This window comes from Lepisosteus platostomus, chromosome 15 (genome assembly GCF_059453375.1).
Source record: "Lepisosteus platostomus isolate fLepPlt1 chromosome 15, fLepPlt1.hap1, whole genome shotgun sequence".
NCBI lineage: Eukaryota > Metazoa > Chordata > Actinopteri > Semionotiformes > Lepisosteidae > Lepisosteus > Lepisosteus platostomus.
Window position 1 is genome coordinate 16,254,359 of NC_142625.1, and position 20,575 is coordinate 16,274,933.

The window sequence follows — 20,575 nt, forward strand, 5'->3', positions numbered from 1 at the left end:
TGCCAGTAATTCACTATATTCTACTTAAGTCTGAGGTTTACTTATATTAGTTTCACAATGAAGTCCACTTTCAGTGTCGCACTTTCTCCTGCATTGCATTCCCTTTTTGGGACACTGTCGTCAGAAGCTTGCAGAACACTTTCTGTGAGCTTTCTGGTTATTTTTGTTCCAAAAACAAAAGCTTGCATACACCCTCAAGGAAAGATAGCACAGGATGCACATCAGCAAGATTGCTGAAAAGAAAAGCAATTAATTCACTTTTCTGAAGCTATTCATGGTTTCTCACTGTTGCACCATTGTAAGATTTGATTTTAAAAGCTAAAAGGTTTTTCAGATGTTTGTTTCCAGGTATCTGCTGTGTTTAATAATTAATTGACAAGAGCTTATGTCCTTGTAAGTGAATGCAGAGGTTTTTGTTGGGAAAATAAAAAAAGTTTGATATATTTGATATATTGTCTCACAAAACTTTAAGTACATTAATATATTATTCAATATCTATCTGGATCATCTTCAATGTGATAAATACAATGCAAATCCTTTAATGCATGGATAATTGGCAGGTATTTACATACAGTACACCATCTTGAATTCAACATTCTGTGCAAAAATGAAAAAGTATAAATGATCACCACAAAGGAAATGATGTAATGCATATGACTTCTTCCTGTGCAATGACAGAGAATTAAATTTATAGAAACCACTCAAATATACCTTTCTTAGCATCTCCTTCAAGGAATTAAGAGACTGACTAAAATGTTTTGTTCATTGTTTTTTCCCTATTTTAAATAAATGTTTTTAAAAAGAAAAAGTTCCACTGCTTCAAAAGCCTAACTGATTTTCAAGACAGAGCACCTTCAACTCAGGTTTCCAACTGAAAGTTTGCAAAATCAACACCACAACAAGAAAAAAATAACTTTTTATCAAGCCTCCTTATTCCTTTCATCATTAAAATGTACATTTGTCAAATTCATATGGGACAGATAATAAACCAAGGAAAAGGCAAGTAAGTTGAAAAGGTTTATTTGTTGAGAGCTTTATCAGCCCACAAACATAACAAAATCTTTTTTTGGGGTTGTGCCTTGCTTTTAAAAAGGTTTATTCCTGGTAAAACAGAACTGAAAAGGCTATGTTGAGTGTGAGGGTTTGAATAGCTTCAGAGAGAAAAGGAACCTTTCTCATGTCATCACCATGTGAAGAAGTCATAGACCTTACACCTCATTTGAGTGGAGTCTTCAAACACAGGAGCCCAACGTGTCAGTACCAGGCTATCAAGATGGCACAAATCACATCTGAAACACATGTATCCCGTATAAGTTTAAAGTTCACCTCTACATTTTTCACCTGTCCTCCAAAGTTCCCTGTTCCCAAACGAGCTGACATTTGCAAAAGAAAACCACCAAGGCGCATCAGTAGACACCAAAGCATGGCCTCAGTTGAACTTTCTCCAAGGATTCCTCAAGGCAAGGGTCTTCAGCACCGGGCAGAACCTGAACTCGAACAGCGTTAAGAGGTGAGCTTGGAGTAGCTGGGTGGGGAGAATCGTCTCCTCAGGTATTTGAGAATGTAGAGAGGCAGGCAGCTCACCAGCGTGATGACCGTCACCTTCCACACAAACGATAAGGTGGCAATGAAGTAGACATCTGTGGCAAGAGACAAAGACCACAAATGCTCATCACGGCTCTTCAGAATAAAAATTAAAAAAAAAAAGTCAAAAGCTGAATAGAAAGTATACAGCCACAGGCTTACTTCTTACAATTAAGATCTCTGCTAACAGATATTTACAGTAGCTCATTTTGTTATATGTACAACCAAAACGAATCCTAGACAACAGCACTACTAGGCAGATTATAGATGTTCCAGTTTAATGGGTGAATTTAATGTGCCCCACATTACAGGGTAAAGGAAAAGGAGGACATCGCTACAAATGACAAAAGACACAGGACTTCACAAAAGCCTGGCCCTCGTTCATCTTTATAGAGGAGGAATCTTGGATCAACCTCCTCTCAGTTCCTCCTGCTCCTCCATCTGGGAAAAAGCTGCCTGGGCAGGATTCCATATCCCAAGAAGACACCGATTCCAAATTCAATTCCAAGACGTGGCCAGATGCGTTTTTAGTTTTGACTTAGTTTCATATCGAATGAAATTAAAAAATAAAGAAGATCTGTTTCAAATGATTAGTTATCGGTGTGCATAGGTAAGTCAGTCACAAAATCTCCTGAACCATCTATCTAAGCGCTTTGAAAAGCCACCTTTAAAGGCGCTATATAAAATAAAGTTTATTATTATTATTATTATTATTATTATTATGCTTTTCTTAAATAATGATAAATGACTCGTGTTCACTTTAGCAGAAGAAAAGAGGAGGTTAAATGATCCATTATCTGTGATAAATTCCATTAGAAATCAAATCAGCACCATGGGCCTGTATTTTGGTGCACATCGAATCTTGACTAAATCAATTTTCAAAGGTTGATATTATAAGGCATGAATGATCTTTGCTTAACTGTTAGCGACATTTCAAACAGCTCTCCTTTGATGAAAGGACACACAGAACATTTGTGAGCTTAAAGGTCAGACCTGATTCACCAAATGTGTGACACACGCTCCTGACAAAGATCAAGTTCAGACAACATGTGTCTTGTTTGTTTTTTTTCATAGCAGGAAAAACGTGCCACAGACAAATCACACTACAGAAGCCAATAAGAAAAGGCAGCTTTTGAAAGAACATTGGCTACAACTGAACTCAAAAATAGAAAAGAAACCCAGGGAAAGCAAATTAAATGAAAATGGACTAATAATCTAGTGATGGTTTACAAAAACAATGAAAATGTCAAATTGTATCGCAATCTGTAGAATGCTTGAGTAGTTACGGAGTTTATCGTGAAATTCTGTAAAGCTGGTGGTTACCATCTTTTTGCAACAGGGTCAACATTTTACAATATTTTTTAACCACAAGCTTGACCGGTGAGCAACAATGAAGTCAAAATTTTTAAAAGAAAAAATGATAAATACCCCCCTTAGCTATTGCTTAATGCAAGTATGAAGAATTATGTCTAGGATTCACTGGGCTTTCATTGCAAATTGCGTATAAAATGTATTATTCATAGAAAAAAATTAGACTACATCCTTCATGGACAGCATGGTTAACTACAGGGCTTCTTAAAGTAACAGTAACTTTATTTCCTTAATAGTATGATCATCCCGTGCGTATTTAGTTTATATTATTTTGGAGCTCAGTTTTTAAAGATAATTAATTCTAAAATCATCTGATGCCTGGAGTGCGTGGTTTGCCAAACAGTCTTTCTTTTTGAGCACTTGCTTGTCGCCAGGGTTTATTCTCAAATTTTGGACGACAGGTTGTGCAGATTTACAATGGTAATGCGTTGGTACCAAAACGGTCCAGTTTCTAGCCCCACTGTAAACTCCTCCCCAAAGCTTTTGTGCTGGTACACTCCTGCACAGAGAAATACTGTACTTCAATCAGCAGGAAAGTATTTTCTTCTTGATACTCTTATTTTTAAACTGAATTCATGTGTTTCTCCCTTTGTGCTAGATGTGGTTACAAAGGTGATGCTGAGTACTGCTCTTGCTTTAACACTGAAAGCTCATATTAAAGGCATGCCCCCATAGTGTATCACAGGATTTTAAATCCATCAAAAGGAACTGAGCGTCCCCTAATTCATTAACTGCATCAGTAACACATCAATAAGGGCTACGTTACTTAATCCTAATCAATAATTAAATATCAATGGTTCGTCCCCCATCTAAAGTATGACATTGCGGATGGGATCTGCAAAAACTCACTCGTAGAGCAATCTAAAAGAACACATCTGCAGTCGATCTGGATTTGAGAGACAGGCCGACCTTTGGCATTCCACACTCAAAAGGTTATAGAATGCTGCCTTGGTCACTCAATGTGGAATTGAATGAATTAACCTTTATTTACCCTAAGGGAATTCCCTTTGCACATCAAGCGCTCATAAACATAACCTGTTCAACAATTACACAATACAACCACAGTACAATACCATAATACAAAACAGCATTCAACAAAGTCACTCAATCAAGACTCTTCCAGTAGCATACGATTAAAAAATAGAAAGCAGCTTGTAAAGATTCTAAAAACAAACAAAAACATACTACATTCCCCATTGTGCTTAACAGCAGTTTTGCTCTCAGTGGGCAAATGTATACTTGCATTCCATCTCGAATATAGAATGTGGTTTATATTGGAGACTAGACTGTACTCATGGGAAGCCTATTCAATCTGAAGGCCATTTTCTTTATGCTGGTGGCATTTCAGACTTTTTCACTTAAAGAGTTTCCGGATTGGGATCATCCTCATCACCACTGTCACCTTGAAATTAAACCTCTTTATGTCGTAAAAAGAAAACTAAAGCTTTCAAGCTTTATCGACTGGGCTGGACTCATGTGCACTGAAAGATTTTGATTTTAATCCAAAGAAAATTTGATTAAGTGTTGGGGCAAAACAGCAGTGAAACAGAATTAAGAGGGGCTGACTCACAGGGGTGTGTAACAGACCTTGATTTATCACACTCTCAAGCAAATCATCTGTCCAGTGTTGAAACAAAGCTAAAACACACTGGAAGAAAACAAGGATTATTAAAATACACAAAAGTATTAACCGGATCCGGCCAAAGTAGGGTCTGGCACCTATATATAGTTAATAACATTTGTTGGGAAATAAAGGGAAAATAAATCTAAAATACTGTAAGTATTGTACCATTAAGAAATATAAAAAAAAGAAATAAAAAAACACTTTTTAAAAAGAGTTTTTTAATGAAAGAGAATGCAGTGTGACAGTTTGAGTCACAGAAATCACCAAATTCAAGAAACTCAAGAAAAAAAAAGAAAACATTATAATTAGTATGTTGACCTTTTTTATTATAATTCTCGAGAGGTGCTTTTTGCTTCTCTGATAAACACAATGGCCTTGGCAATATTAGATCTACAAGGCAGGAAATTAAGATCACACTGAGGAATTTCCCCTTTAATATTCTATTCAACGTCAGACCTCCAAATTACAGTTCAATCCAACAACACAGGGGACAAACGAACACTACAGGCATTTAAAGCATTCACAGATTTAAGAGAACGGACCTTAAATACTTCCCTTCTGATGAGTTACATGATAAAAATGCAGGACAACAGGATCATAAATCAAATAAATAAGTGCTAATATTTGCTAATGTTCGCCATATTAAAAGGCAAGCCTCAATTTCTCCTCTCCAACTCAATTTCTCAATCCAGACATAAATACGCTGGAGTGTAATAAATATTGGTCCATATGATTGAGTTTCATTATGGAGTGAACTATCTGGGGAAAAAAAAAACTCTTTCAGAAGAGTTCAGGAATTACCATGCACAGAAGTTATATTTCAAACTCTAAATCTTAAAACTTGACACAGTCAAGTGAGAAATATAGTGCCTCTATGCCCATTTGCCATTTTCTCTTATTTTTTCAGTTGTTAATCTTCCACTGGAAGACTACCAATTTCTTCAACACAAGTCTTTACAGTTAGACTGTACAAGCGCAATTCTCTGAATTCAATTAAAAAAAATTCTTATCCCAGCAGACAGTGGTCTGTTTCACTGTAAAAATGCCACAAACTCATATTAGGCTCCAGATATTTGTATTGATATGCCACATCCTTTTTTTAATTTAAAAGAACATTTTAACTACCCACTGCTAGGATTGACTAGTGTTAACAACTATGTTAAACCTAAACTATCTCATTTAGTTCAGAAGAAAGCTACTCCACTTTCCCATATAAAATATAATGTTACACCAATGAGCTTTACTTTTATGCCTTAGCAATATTGCCACATCAATAAGGTAAAGCAGGCAATCAGATTATCTGCATAAAAAAACAGTGGATCATTCGCTTTAAATGGGAATGTGCTTTAAATGGGAAGAGCTGTATAACAAAGGCATAAACACACATCTGCATTGGTAGCAGCTCAACTAGAAAATGCGTCCAGAAGCACAGGAGATCCCCAGATAAAGACGAAACGCAATGCAGTCTTCTCAGGGCTGCTGGAGAGCTGGGAAACTTACCAATGAACTCATGCAGGAAGACGAGGGAGGCGATGTAGCAGGCCAGGCTGAGCAGCTCGGCTACGATCATCAGCCAGTGCCAGGTCTGGATGGTGAGGGCCACCATGAGCAACTCAGTGAGGATCAGCGAAGTGAAGGAGATGGCCACAATGTGCACGAACTCCGACTCAAACAGCAGCAGCGCGCCATACATGATGATGCTCCCTGGGGGAATTGAGACACACACACAGAGGAAGAACACAGGTGTTGATCTCAAGCCAAGATCCCAATAACACAGCCACAAGACAATCAAATGATTGTCCTCCGTAGCCCTGCTTTCTGGGACTCTAAAGTCATGTTCCCACACAAGGATATCTCCCCAGGCGATGATCCAGTAAGAACCCAGAGAATCTGAGGAAGAGCAAAGTCACACTTTGCTGAAATATTCCTTACTTTCCCAAATCTTCCTTCCACAGTGGAATCCATCAAAAAAGTAAATAGAAAGCTGATGCGTTTCTGGGATGTTAATGGCTTTTCATGATTCTTCTAATCTCGCGTTTGTACTTCAGCTACAGACAATCTTTACATGATTTCAAGATTGACTGATCGCGATGATACAGAAAAGGCAGTAATATGTATATCTCTCAAAAAATGATCTGTAACACTAGGCAACTTCAGCTGGAATTCCCCAAGCAGTGGTACACAACTGTTCAAGTGTGGCATCACTTCATGGCTTGAGGCAGCAAAGGACAATCCTGGATTGCTGTACAATGGTTGCCAGTGAGGGCTCTCCCACTTCTTCTGCGGGGGTGTTGAAGTTGCACAGCTTGACAAGTTCTGGATGGTTGGGACACATGCACATGCCAGTGGACAGGTGGTACAACCCTCATCCTCCCCCATAATGGTATGTAAGAGGGTCATAGCAGCAATACTACTTTGGTGAGTTCAAAAAAGGGGTAAGAAGGGAGAGATAATGAATGGAAAATATATTTTTAGAACTAAATCTTCAGGAAACATATTTTTTACATGTTCCAACCCTTTTCTCCCCATGTTTGCGTGGGTTTCCTCCCACAGTCCAAAGACACACTGGTACATTAATTAACTTCTGAGTAAATTGCCCTTGGTGTGAAAGTGTGCGTTTCTGTGTCTATGTGTGCCCCTCGATGGCTTGGCATCCTGTCCAGTGTCTATCCTCTATTCTTGCCGAGATAGGCTCAGACTCCCCCGCAACCCTGAGTTAATTCTACAGCTACTCAACCACTGAGCTTTTGACAGACTACAAGCTCCACTGCACCTGACAGGAGAGCAGCATGTCTCTCACTGACATCACTGCAAGCCTGGCAAGTAACACGATTGTCTGTTCTCTGAAAACCTGGATGACTAATCCCTGCCCTACCCTCCCATTTGGGCTCTGCCAAAACAGCCTGGGGAATCCTGGTTACGGTCAGCTAGTGACATGACAGAGAATAAAACAGTTAAAGGAAAGAATCTCATCTAATTTCTGTCTGCAAGGTCTGAGCATCATTAGTCAGCGACTTTTCCTGTTCACAGTTCTTGACATGTGACTCTAAACGGTTTGTCACCAACTTGACCTTCTGCAAGTCATTTTGCTACTGTAGTTAGTTTCAAAGCATGACTTCGCATTCTCTCCACTAGTTTTAAAAAGCAATAATTTTCATGCTTTTCAACCACAAAATTAACAAAGATAACTGAGGCAGCTGAACACAAGAGCTGCTAAATACTTTTTCAGGTCCAATACGAAACAAATCCAATTTACAGCCTTGCTTGAGTCCACCTGTAATAGAAACAAATCCAGAAAAACGAGCTTTCTTAACACAGAATTAGGAACGAAAGGAAACTGTGAGGGGGTGGCTGGTGGGGAGGGTGAAGGGAGTGGTACTGTACATTTGCAGCTTGAGTAAATTTCGGGGTATAATTTAGAATAGCACTGGGTACACCTCCAAGGACAAACAGCCTGTTTTGAAGGATGACTGTAAAAAAAAAAACAGTTTGGTTCTTTTGAGAACAACAACTTTTGAACCAGTCTCAGAAAAACTGCTGATAATTACAAAAAAAAGAATAACAAGTGTGTGGGAGAGCCACAGTAGAGGCAGAGTCTTCGCCAGAGTCTTATGATGTCTCAGTGCATAGGTGGGGGGCAGGGGAGGTTGTTATAACTGCAGAACTGGTTTTCAGTCAATTTCCATTTACCAGGACAGCACTCAAGGTGATTAACACATCCCTTTCCCCTTCTCACACACCCACACACTAGCTGCTGAGTCCTCATTCAGTGCGAGAGCAAAGCATTTTCATTTTTTAACGAGGGGAGGTTTCTGTGTTGGGCCTGTAGTGCAAGAAACAAATGGAAAGCTTTTCAAAACACACATCCTTGCAGGCACATGTATTATCATTCAGATAGCAATCGCGCTTCCTGATAAACGGACATCACAGGACCCCAATGAAGACGACCAGGAGTAAAATAATTCATAATCTTAAATGTAGATCAGTTAATGTGGCCTCCGTCTAAGAGCTGCAAATAATGTGCACTACAAAGTACTTAAAAATTGTGTGCTTCAATTTAAATGCGAAAGAAAAGGTGTGTGCTTCTTCCATTTGAGAACAAATGTCATAAGATTTCATGCAGCAGATGACTCCATTGCTTTATGTTGAAGCACTTTGTGCTGTATGCACTGCAAACAACATTACATTTCTACATAGGTGGATTGAGCTGTGTTGTCTTTAACACATTACACTCCTGCAGGAATAATGCACACTCTTTTCAATACAGCTTAAGCCTGGAGTAGACATGGTGCCCTAAATTGCCCCTAAATCAGGAGCAAAATCGAAGGAGCAAACACTTTCGTTCATTGGAGCACCTTGTAACTTATTAAAATACATTAAAGCTCCTTTTTGTAGAGAACACGACTTTTTAATATTCATGAGTGATACATACTTTATACATAACATATGTTGAATTATCAGAGCCAACTGCCAGACTTTACTACACGTTTGCATTAAAGGAGCGCAGTTTAATTAAAACCAAACAGAAAATGTAGGAAGTTATGGGTGTTCAGAAAATGGGAACAAAAAGGCTACAAGACCACTGTGGAACAGCAGTACCTGTTCTCTAAATGTGTCCATTGGGGAAAGATATTGGTCTTGATTGTTTATTACTTCTTGTTTCTTACCGACACTAGCTTCAAATACCAAGTCCATAAAATAAAATAGGAAATATTTACCTGCTCTTAGAATCAAACAAATTGAGTCTAATATACTGCGGTCAACAAGCAGCAAGAAGCCCTTAAAATGAAATGTAATTCTTCCCCACATGTTGCTCAAGTTACTTAAGTAACATAACTGCATTTAACTGTTTCCAAGGTTATAATCCTGACCATTTTCTACAATACAATTTTGATGTCTAGCCCCTCTAACCTCTTGATCCCTGCCAGAGGAACAGAAGAAGCAACAGACAAGATGACAAAATCATCCTTTATGCCAGTTCCAGTTTATATTGACTTCAGTACAAACATATATAGTCCAAACCTGGAAACTTCAGGTCTGTTATTCTTTGTCATGCAGTTTTGTCACAATATCCTAATAACTAAAATCCTAAAACCCAATTGTTACATATATAATAATGTAATAATGTTCTATTGCTATATTGTTCTTAAAAAACCTTTCCTTGGGATCATGCAAGCACTGCATGTTAATTTGCACAGTGTGTGCAGGAAGTGGTTATTTTGTTTTTAACTGTATCAATGTAGATGCAAGAGATTCTCAGCCAGTACACTTCTGTGTTGTTGCTGGACAAACTACGACGTGTGTTTAAATTTCATTTCTTTCCTTATTGATGCATGAGAACGGAAGCTGTGAAGTATATTTCTTGGCGAGCTCAGACTGCGTCTGTTTTTCTTTTTCAAGCAGTGGCCTACCTTTCCTTTCATCACCCAAAGACAAGCTGTGCTTAGACCTCACTTTCACACTGTCATCACAGGCTATGTAACCTCCCACAAGGTTAACACAGAACTTGAACCCAAGTTACGTGATTCGTAGCACAGTAGGATTTCCAACAAGTGGAATGAAAAAAAAACAGTTATATAAAAGCTTTAACATTAATCAAAGAATAGCAAATAATATTAATTTAAGTGAGCCTTCAGGTTAGACTTTAAAACCGTATTTGTAATAAAATGTTTATTACATAATTCATCATAAATATTTTATAATACCAAAAATTCAGTCAAACGTAAGACTAAAAGACTACGTAATAGACTTACCTTGATAGATACTTATTAAAACCCATATTAAAAATGTCTTGAAAGACAGTGGCCGACCCTGGAAAAGATAAAAGCAAAGAAACACATGAATCACCACTATGAAAAAGTATGAGTAGAATAAGGTATTCTGCAATCTTTAATCGCTTTGTAGTCTGTGAGAAGAAACCACCTCCTGCATAATAATGAAGGTCTACAGCCCAGGTCTCCAAATGTAGTTTGGGAGAGATAAAGGGTGTTCTGTTTTCACTACTACCAAGCACTTTTATTTAAGTCAGCCAATTATAATGAGCTTAATGTGACATTTAGCTACTGCTGCTGGAATTCTGAGTGCTCAAGCCTAGAGCAGACTTGTTTGTCACCACTGAACTAAGGCTAAAACTGATTTTACACCAAATGACAGCTTATACTCCTCCGGGAACTGTTTAAAAGTCAAAAACAAAAGAAAATCTCCTTTATGTAAAAAAAACGTATTTTCATTATTTGAACTAGTCATTTTTCTCATTACCCAGTAATATTTTTTTCTCTGGTCCTAACCTGCTCCAGCTAACAAATTAACTAGCAGGAGGTGTCCAATAAGTGCAATTATATAGGATAAGGAGGCATTATCTTTGTTAATTTGGCAGTTAGTGAAAGACAATGAGCTTGCTTGCTTATCACTGTCCATTTCTTACTGATATAACAGGAGCTTCAAACAGCAGAACTGTCTCTTCTTGGAGATGGGTTGAAAAAGTAAGCTAAACTGCAACACCAGAACATTTGGTGAATGAACTGGCAGCCTCCAGTCCATGCCATTACAGGACTTTGATCCAACCAGAATGTTAATTGTTTAGTTGGCCTTTTTATTGCATAACTGACTCTGTTGATAGAAATCAGGTACATAGTGAGGGATCAGCCAGAACAAAGATATATGACAAAGTGAATCAGAAAGGTCAAAGTTGTTGACCCCTGATTAAGAGCAATGTTGGTCCCCAAAATGCTCGTAATTCCAATGATCTCCCTGCATCAGAACTTTCCAGAATGTAACCGAATTAATCATTTACCTATATTTATATCATTTATCATCACAGGTTGAGAACGTGAACATACCTTCAAGAGATCCTTGTACAGTTCGGGATACAACATCGCCACTTCTGACTTGACATCCTTGTCCAGAACCAGAGAAAATACAGGGAACATTGTGTACAGAGTGGAGTAACTGGAAAACAGGAATGAACAGAATGCAATGGATCAAGATCACACACCTATGAACTCATTGTGGCATGAAAGCTTTACTTCAACAATCAGTTTTTCTAAAAACTATGTTCATTTAATCTAAGGAAATTTAGGCCCATTACTTAACTTTTCAAACAGGAGTCTGAAAAGGTCTTGTCTTATGGTTTTCAAAGTTTTTATTCTTGTGTTCTGCTGTAGGCATACTGAGAGCTCTGTAGTAAATTAAATAAACGGGCTCTTTGCCTACAGTGGAAAATTCAGACACATTATCCGCGCACAGAAGAGCAACTTCAGTTGCAACGTATTTTTAAAAAGTATAAAATGAATCGCACTGTGCTCAGCAATGAAGTTTCTGCTGAAAATGTACAGTATGTGCTGCAGATAATTCTTAGGTGAAGCCTGATGCATTATTTAAAATGCAAAATCACTGTATGTAACCGCTGCTAATTAAAAAAATCAACCTGGTATTTCAGGCAGGCAAAAAGAAAAAACACAGTGACCAGCATCTTGAAGAACCCTGATTGGTCCAAACAGGCATGTGAGGAATGAATGAACGCAGCTGTATTGATCACTGTGGTTCGACACTCAGGAGCTGCTCACCCGATAATGAGGAACCCCTGGTAGAGAGGGACAGAGGCAAAGTAAAACACTGAAGAGAATACAGCCTGGAAAAGAAAAGGGGACAGAAAGGTCACAACGTCAGCCAGATCTTCACCTGACAACACAAGAAATCTTAAGGACCTGATAACATAGTGTAATGACATGTACATCAGGCAGTGTAAAGCAGGGCCTACGGTATATGTTACCTCATAGGTCAATCAATTAACTGCGACATATATACAGGGGTGTCGTTTCGAATGCAGCCTAACAAGCAACTTTCACCAGAACCAATCCAACCCAGCACAAGAGTTTTTTTGTCCCTTTTGTCTGTGGCTTGGCCCAACCGAGAAAGCCGACGGAATGTGCAACACAATGACCAACAGACTTGCAGAATGCCATTAGGGAACCACTCAGACATTCCTCGGCGGGTCAGTGGGTCAAACCCACAGCAGACCGATGAGTCAGTGGCTGCACTGCTGCCAGTTTCTCCGCGGCAGGGTACTCCGATCCACCCCGGCCAGCCCCCGTCACGCAGTGATTACCTGCATGGTACTGATGCACAGACTCCTGTGGATGACGAACTGGCTGAGGGCGGCTGACCTCTTGTAACTGTTCCGCCCGTGAACCATAAGCAATCTGCCCAAGTGCTTGAACTGAGTCACCGAGAAGTCGGCAGCCAGTGATGCCTGCTTTCCCTCCTGAAAAACACCGGGCAAAGAAAAAAAAAACAAAACAAAATATTATGGTCTGGTCTGCAACCTATTTTTGTTCAACAAACCTCTGCAAACAGCAGAGCTGTAATAAAGTAGGTCGAAAGTTGAAATTTTATACTGCTACTGCCAACGCAGCTTGAAGTTTATAGCTTTCAAAATAACAAAAGTGCAAACCACAGTATTTCAACTTGTTTTGCTTTCTTTTTTCCATCTGGAGGTTTTTCAGTTGTGCAGCGTTCTCTTGACACTGTCTGACTAACGGTACACTAACAATAAAATGATACGATTTTCTCTTGGAAGAATAACAAGTCTGAATGATGTTATTCAATTAATATTAAAGCAAGAATGAGATTTTGATATGCTAATTGAAGTCAACCAATTTTTTTTTCATTACAAGCGCATTCCCTCCTCACAAAGCAAATATGTTTTTGGAGTTACTTTTCAGGAAACACAGCACACATTTGAATTGGCCAAATCCAGGCATATTAGCTCTTACTTTTCCTTCAACTCCCACGCCACAGTCTGCTTCCTGGATCATGCTGACATCATTTCCTCCATCCCCTGTGAACCAATCAGGAAATCAGCTGTTTTATACTTCTGGGGGGGTTTGTGTCCCACAGATGCCCATCCGTCAACAAGGACAGTTTTTAACATCTCCTGCTAAACACAATCTGCTGATTGACCGACCATGTACACTGAAATCAACATGGAATGACAACAGGACTAGCACAGCAACAGGAGTTAGTAGAGGGTAATTTTCCAAAGACAAAGCCTCAGTTATTTATAAAAAAAAGCATTACTGACCTACAGTTTTGATATGTTCAACAGGTGAATGTGCATTTTGTTACAAATACATTTTGCACATGCTCTTTATTAATCCATGTCAGTTTGTCAATTGGTTATATATTCAACATATCTGCATGGGATTCTAAAATTGAATCAATGTTCTAATCATTTTTCAGGTGTTATTTTGTTCCTGGAAAAGAGTGGTTTTAATTATCAAGTAGTCTACAACCTTGAAACTGCACACTGCATTGGAGTTAAAGAAAAGATAAAATAATGGTCTTTCTTAAAGCTGCCATCGCAGTTACACATATCATTTTTAAAATTCAGGAGCCTCAGGTTGACTCAATGAAATGGTGTGGGAAATGTTGAATCCTTTTGATCTGGACCACTAGGAAAAGGGGTTGTTGTGAACCTCAGTTTATGAAAGTGTTGACAACATCAGACATCACAGGTGACCACATGGGACTCAATCGTCAGGTTAGGGGTGCACTAATAGAAATTAACCTTCTTTTACAATGAAGAAGATCAGTAACATATCAGAATTATGCTCAGCTGTTTGATTACACATTGTAATCAAATTGTCTCCAGACCGTGTACCTCACAACAGAACACTTGGAAAGCAGTTTGTATTTAAAATTTCACAATTTTGGAAAATGAAGAGATCATGCTCTCCGAATGGCATATTAATAGATCATTTTTAACACCATCTTGCCTATACTAAAGTTATGCAAGAAGGTTATTCTTTTATTTTAATTAGCAACAACGTGGAACACAAGTTATATTGCAAAAAGGATGCAGCGTCTTTTTAACAATCAAATGATACTATTGTAAAAGGTTTTCATTTAAAACATATTATCTGTGCATGTAAATATGGTTACCTTTCCTGCAGATATTTTGGTATATCTTACAAATAAAGTATTTGTATAAAACGAGTATATAATTAAATTCTGGTATTAAAAAGGAAATTATCTTTATGAACAGTTGACATAATATTTGATTAAATATTAGAGAACATTACAGCTTATATCAGGATTAATACCTCTGCATTGCTTTCTAACTTCCACTTGTAAGCCATTGCTTGCGCCTTCATAATAATCAAATATTTAATAACAACAGTAATGAAAAGTGTATTTACAGATGGTTGTGAATTTGACAGTAATCAGGAGACTTATCTGGAAAACACAATACTCGCAAACACAACGTTAAGTATTCAAAAGCTACTTTTAATAATGCCGTTTATCACGCTGGTTCAGCTGAGCTGACTGTAAAAGAAAAATCTATTGCATGAATGCTTCTTCCACAGTCATTAACAAAGGGTGTGATGTAAGTGACCCAAGAGCATCAAAGTATAATTTGCTCTGTAACTTATTTTCAAAGCATTATTGAACTGTGCTCATTAAAGAATTATGTCTTGCCACCAAGCCATAATTCCTGTCACATGTGTGACGATAGCACTAAAAAATAAATAAAAATACATATTCAACTGTTAACCCTGGGTTGGTGACTCAATGTACTAACAACAATTAATGCACTCCTAAGCATTAAAACAAAGGGAAATCGTTAGAATCAGGCATGTCCTGAATAACTTTTAAGTTTAAAATAAAAGAATAGGCTTGGAAATAACCCGTATTGATGATAATACTGAAATCAATTTAAATTTCTGCTGTTCTGGGAAGTTCTGCTAAATGGGTCGACTTGCTCGTACAGAATTTCTGCAAAAATAAAGTAATGCCCATTTTTGTACCCATAATTCTGTACACATGGTACAGAATTGATCTTCTAAATGGACAGACTCTGCCTGGGGAACAAGACGAAGCTACTGAGTATGTCCGGTTTGAGCTCAATAGTTCTTCACACCCAGGTATCTCTCAATAATAATAATAATAGGAGTCCACATTAGCAATAGGACCCACACAGACCATAGAATGAGCGCCCCCTACTGGCCCCACTAACACCTCTTCCAGCAGCAACCTTAGTTTTTCCCAGGAGGTCTCCCATCCAGGTACTGACCAGGCTCACAGCTGCTGAGCTTCAGTGGGCTGCCATCCTGGGAGTTGCAGGATGATATGGCTGCTGGCCCTTCGACCGGTAAATGAAGGTACAAGGACTCACCCACTGCGCAAGTCAGCTTGCCTGTGCGCTCCTGCAGCAGACGGACAATCTGGGCCTTCTGGGTGGGGGCACAGCGGCAGCACACCACTGCCGGGCACTGGCACGCCAGCTCCATGAACTCGTATTCGTAGAACTTCAGACACACCTGTTTCCGCCCAGAAGCACAGTTATGAGGCCCTGAGCTTGACAGGTTCTACTGAAATCATTAGCGTGTCCTACAAATATTACATGAGTAAAATATTTAAGGTTAACAGTATTGATAAGGATTGTATAAAGCACAGAACTTAACAGATTCTCATATTTTGCAAAAAGCTTAAGACTGGCTTAATTCTGTAATATCCTAAAATGACTTCATTACCTGCTCTCTTACAGTTTTTTTTAAAAAAAGAACTGGATTCAGAGATGAAAACACATCCCTTCCCACTTTTTATTATTTGATCTTTGTGGGGCTTCATGTAACCAAGACGAAATGAGAAGACCTGCTGCAGTTGCGTTTTTTCTCCGTGGCAATCCTACGCTAAGTAAAACACCTGAGCAGACTTGTGCCGGCCTGTGCACGCGTGCCCACCTCTAAAGAGTCCCCAGATATGACCAGAGCACAGTCGTGTTTCCGGCGGAAAGCGTTCAGCTCCAGGTGGGCCTCTCCCCGCGTGGTCACCTGACGAGGAAGAAACAGGGCCGTCATGGAAGAGAAGGGCCAGGTTGTACAGTGAAGGACACAAAATCAGCTGGTTAGAAAAAGAGCTTAAAGTCACGTACCATGGCCATCACCCCCATTATGAATTACAACACGCAAAAAATTTGAGGTCGACTGTACTTAGCCGATTAGCTAATTTATAAAACACATGCAGTGAAAGAGTGCCTGTGTCTATCCACAGTGGAAAATGTGCATCAGAGAAAACTGTCCCACCGCTGTCTAAAGTCAGAAACATTCTTGATTGCAGTTCCTGATGACTTTGTGCACTATGAATACCGGTGAAAATAATGTTCTGAGATTGTTCAACGCACAACATAAAAAGCACCCATTACAAATGACAGGTGGGTGTTACTGCAGAGCAATTGTAATAAGCATGAAAAGCAATCACTCGACCTGACAAAAATGTTCTAGTTATCCACACACACACATACTCTTCAGGAGGCTGCACTCAAAACCTTCCTTTCAGAAATCAAACAGTTTTTTCAGGCAGCACAGCTAAGTAAAACACTTTTTTTTTAGCACAGCGAGAACTGCTACAGACCAGGGAAGCTACAGTATGCTTGACATTCAGACACGGGAGCTCTGCACACCACTAATGCCCACTGGGGAGCTCTAGGCCATTGTTTCCAGACTGTGCCAGCCATTGTTATCTTTTTCCAGGAACCTCCAATTTTCCTTACGCAAGCTGTAACCTTCCATGACAACTCTCTTCGAAACGGCAACAATCCAAAAGGAAGCTGGAGCAGCTATCAAAGCAATTGTGCAGGTAGAAGTCTGCAAAAGAGATTAGGAAGCAACCTTCTCCTTTATTTGCCCTGAGCCCATTTCAGATATTTTTCCTCTTGACTCGCAGCCCACTGCTAAATTTAGCAGTGGGGGCCATATTTCACTTATTCTGATAAAAAAAAACGGAGCACAGGCAAGGTAGCAATCCTATCAGATACACAACCGATGAGCGACAAAATTCTGTAAAACTTCTGCACAGGATGTTAAAGACAATTAGGTTTGTTTAAAGGGAAGCTATTATTTTTTACCATTTCAGTGCTGTTTATTTTTTTCTTGGTGCACAACCGCTTCATCCCCAAACCCTGTACCCAAGGGGCACGGCCCATTCAATTTAATTTGCTAGCTGATGTAGGTAATGGTCTGACTGAGCTTCATGCAGTCCAAGTAAATCTTTTCCTCAGACCTTAAAGAGGCTGAGAAAACCTGCTGGAATATGTCCTTCAAGGACTAGTATTGGGAAACCTTGAATTAAAAAAAAACTGGAAGCAGAAAGTCCTAACAAAAAAGGCAATGAAAGGCCCAAAGTGCTCTATGATAAGCTTCTGTTACCTACTGATTGATTGTTTTCAGTGCAGTTACTGTTCCTATAGCTCCATGTTCCCCTGTTCTCTACCTGCTGAAAGTAGTTTAGGAAAGTGTAAAGAATACGCCCCTGCGTATAACAGGGATCTCAGCCACCCGGGCTGGGGGAGCTCTCCTTTAGCTCAGCCAGCAAGTTCCCTGCTGTGCGACGCCACAGACCCGGGTTCATGCCCAGGCAGCGAGGGACGAACAGGCATGGGAGGAGCAGCAGGGGCAGAAACCCCAAGGACCGTTACATGAGCAAAGAAGGGGTTCATGAAGGTCTTGGGGAAAATACAATCCCCAAGTCTGCAGACCATCCTACAAACCTGCAAGCCACACAGCTTTGAAACCCATCGACAGCTGAAGACGGGGGGAAAAAAAATATCTGCCTGGACTACTTCAGGAAATAACACAGTTCAGCGACTGAAAGCTCCAAAGAACCTAACAACACTGTAGAATTTCATCACTGACATCACCAGCTTTTGCTGACCCACTTCTGAATGAGGGCTACCCCAAGATTCTCCCATGAACATGGCTTTCCTTATTGTATTTTCCTGCAAGCTTACTGATTTCACCCTGCCATGTGACACATGGTTTTCTTCTTTCGCCTCACGTGTTTCACATCTCTTGGGATTCATTTCAGTATTTCTGTGGCCCAGTTATGATCTCGTTCTCCTCCAATATTCCTTTCCCACTGCCACTACTGCTACCGCTCTGTACTTTTTCTAGCCGGCCAATTTATCTCCACCTGGATACGCAAGATCCAGATGCAGTAGCCACCACATTTTCTCATACCGGCAAGCTGACTTAGCCAAGACTATCATGCCATACATCATGACTTTGCAACATTTATTAATTAAAACTGTGAAACATGAGTATTGAATATATTAACAGTATCCATTTTCGATCGTCTTGTCCCAGAGAAGATCATGGTATTAATAGGATAACTTTAAAATGGCATATAATTCTAAATGCACAATGTCCATCTACTATTAACATATGTTGAAAACTAATGCTGTGGATTTAATTATCCAATAGGTTTTACTCATCTGGTAGTTCCACAAAGCTTCTTGAAGTTTCTTGAAGTCAATCATGGCCACTGAGCATTAGAGGAGGTTGAACCCAGAAGCAAAACACCCAGTACCTTATTTTGGGGCAAGTTGGAGAACTGTCCAAAGACAAATTATCTGCCTCAACAACTATAGTGAGCACTGTAAAAAAAAAAAAAAAACCTGAGGCAACCCAGTTGTGACTGCGGAGCCCATCATTATTAAGGTCAAAACTAATGTGGTGTATTGCTAACTCCCAAATTCATCTCCAAGTAGAGGACGTACACAACTTAACCCAAATGCACAAACATGAAAGTGGTTTGGGAGGATGGCTCACACCCTAGGGCTACAACTGGAAAGCTTTTTTGACATCATCCGGATACAAAGTCCCCAAGACTAACATTTGAGGTTGACCTTATGAATCTGGGATCTGTGGCAGAGCTCTATGGCATCACAGAAAAAGAAATCAACGTGCTCCATAGCAACTACTTCTCTCCCAAGTCAAAAGGGAACACATGATGTGCTCAGATGAAACAAAAGACTAAAGACTTGGACAGTCCTACCAGCAGGGTGATTAGAACACTAAGGCGAAACTCAATGACAATGAATATGACTTCTTCTGTGAAGAAGAGAAATGGATCTCTTTAGCTGTAGGCTTGTTTTGCGAACTCTTGGTCTGGTGTTCTCTTTAGATGCGAGCAGTAGACAATTCCCAACCAGAATGTTTGAGCCAAATAGAATATTTTAGCCTTTTAGCCTTTTTTAACAAAAACTTGTGCCTTCTGTCAAAAAAACTCAAGTTTAGACAATAAGATAACATCACAAAGCCTGCATCAAACAAAATGACCCCATGATTACAGGAGCATCAGGAACAGTGCTCTTGATTGGTCAACACAGTCTTTACTAGAATGCAGATTGCATAAATCAGCTAGGCTGAAGAGGTTACACATCAAGGGAGTTAACTGATGTACCTCATGAGAAGTGCAATGACCTTTTTAAAGGCTACAGGACAGGGACTACTACCAAGTTTTAACCAGAAGAGGGTTAATAAAATCAAGCTACTATGTAGAAATGCGAACATTATGTTTTGAGAAATGCTTGTAACTCATTTTGTCACATGTATTTATAATATCGAAATGTATAGGTTTTTCAGTTTTTTGTTGTTGTTGTAAGCATTAGCATGCTTTTAGTTGCACTTCATCATGGATGTAACTCAATTTGTGTGTGTGTCAAGGGAATCTATACTGAACAACCTGGACTCTGAAAAATGGAAACTCAACATGGTGCATTTGTGCAGTTAATGTAACACGGGAGAGATATTTGGAGTAGCGTGCCTTCCTAGAGGCTCTATTTTATTTTGTTTTTGAACTGTGCATCGTTGCCCAGCTCACATGCAGAACCATGAAATAACTGATAGATCCATGTGCATCACCTCCAACACAAAACCAAGCAGCAGAATGCACTTGTGACCAAGTCTGCTGTTTTCTGCTTGTACTCTGTACCTTTCCTTGTATGTTGGTCAAGAAGATCTGACATGAAACATTTCAAACTTACAGGTCTGAAGGTGTGAATGTCTTGGGTCCTGGTCACAAGGTGTGCATTCTTTGCTGTGCAGGTTGCAGTTTCTAGTTTGTCCCCAGTGAGCATCCATACCTATACAGAAAATTAAGATGTGAGAGTTTTTGAACATCAAAAATGGATTCTGATATTCAAAGTTATTGTTT

General features: G+C 39.3%; 1 protein-coding gene across 1 annotated transcript in view; it reads right to left on the reverse strand.

Annotated features, from left to right (window-relative positions):
• Window positions 1-523: 523 nt before the first annotated feature.
• Window positions 524-20,575, reverse strand: part of atp9a (ATPase phospholipid transporting 9A) — a 79,766-nt gene continuing 59,714 nt past the window's right edge. The window contains exons 19-28 of the mRNA XM_088607474.1: window positions 20,406-20,504; window positions 16,324-16,413; window positions 15,756-15,900; window positions 13,354-13,418; window positions 12,687-12,842; window positions 12,145-12,209; window positions 11,419-11,527; window positions 10,333-10,390; window positions 6,080-6,283; window positions 524-1,640 (exon numbers count right to left, since the gene is read on the reverse strand). Coding sequence (XP_088463600.1) covers window positions 1,504-1,640; window positions 6,080-6,283; window positions 10,333-10,390; window positions 11,419-11,527; window positions 12,145-12,209; window positions 12,687-12,842; window positions 13,354-13,418; window positions 15,756-15,900; window positions 16,324-16,413; window positions 20,406-20,504 — 1,128 coding nt within the window. The 3' untranslated portion in view covers window positions 524-1,503. The remainder of the gene's footprint in view (window positions 1,641-6,079; window positions 6,284-10,332; window positions 10,391-11,418; window positions 11,528-12,144; window positions 12,210-12,686; window positions 12,843-13,353; window positions 13,419-15,755; window positions 15,901-16,323; window positions 16,414-20,405; window positions 20,505-20,575) is intronic.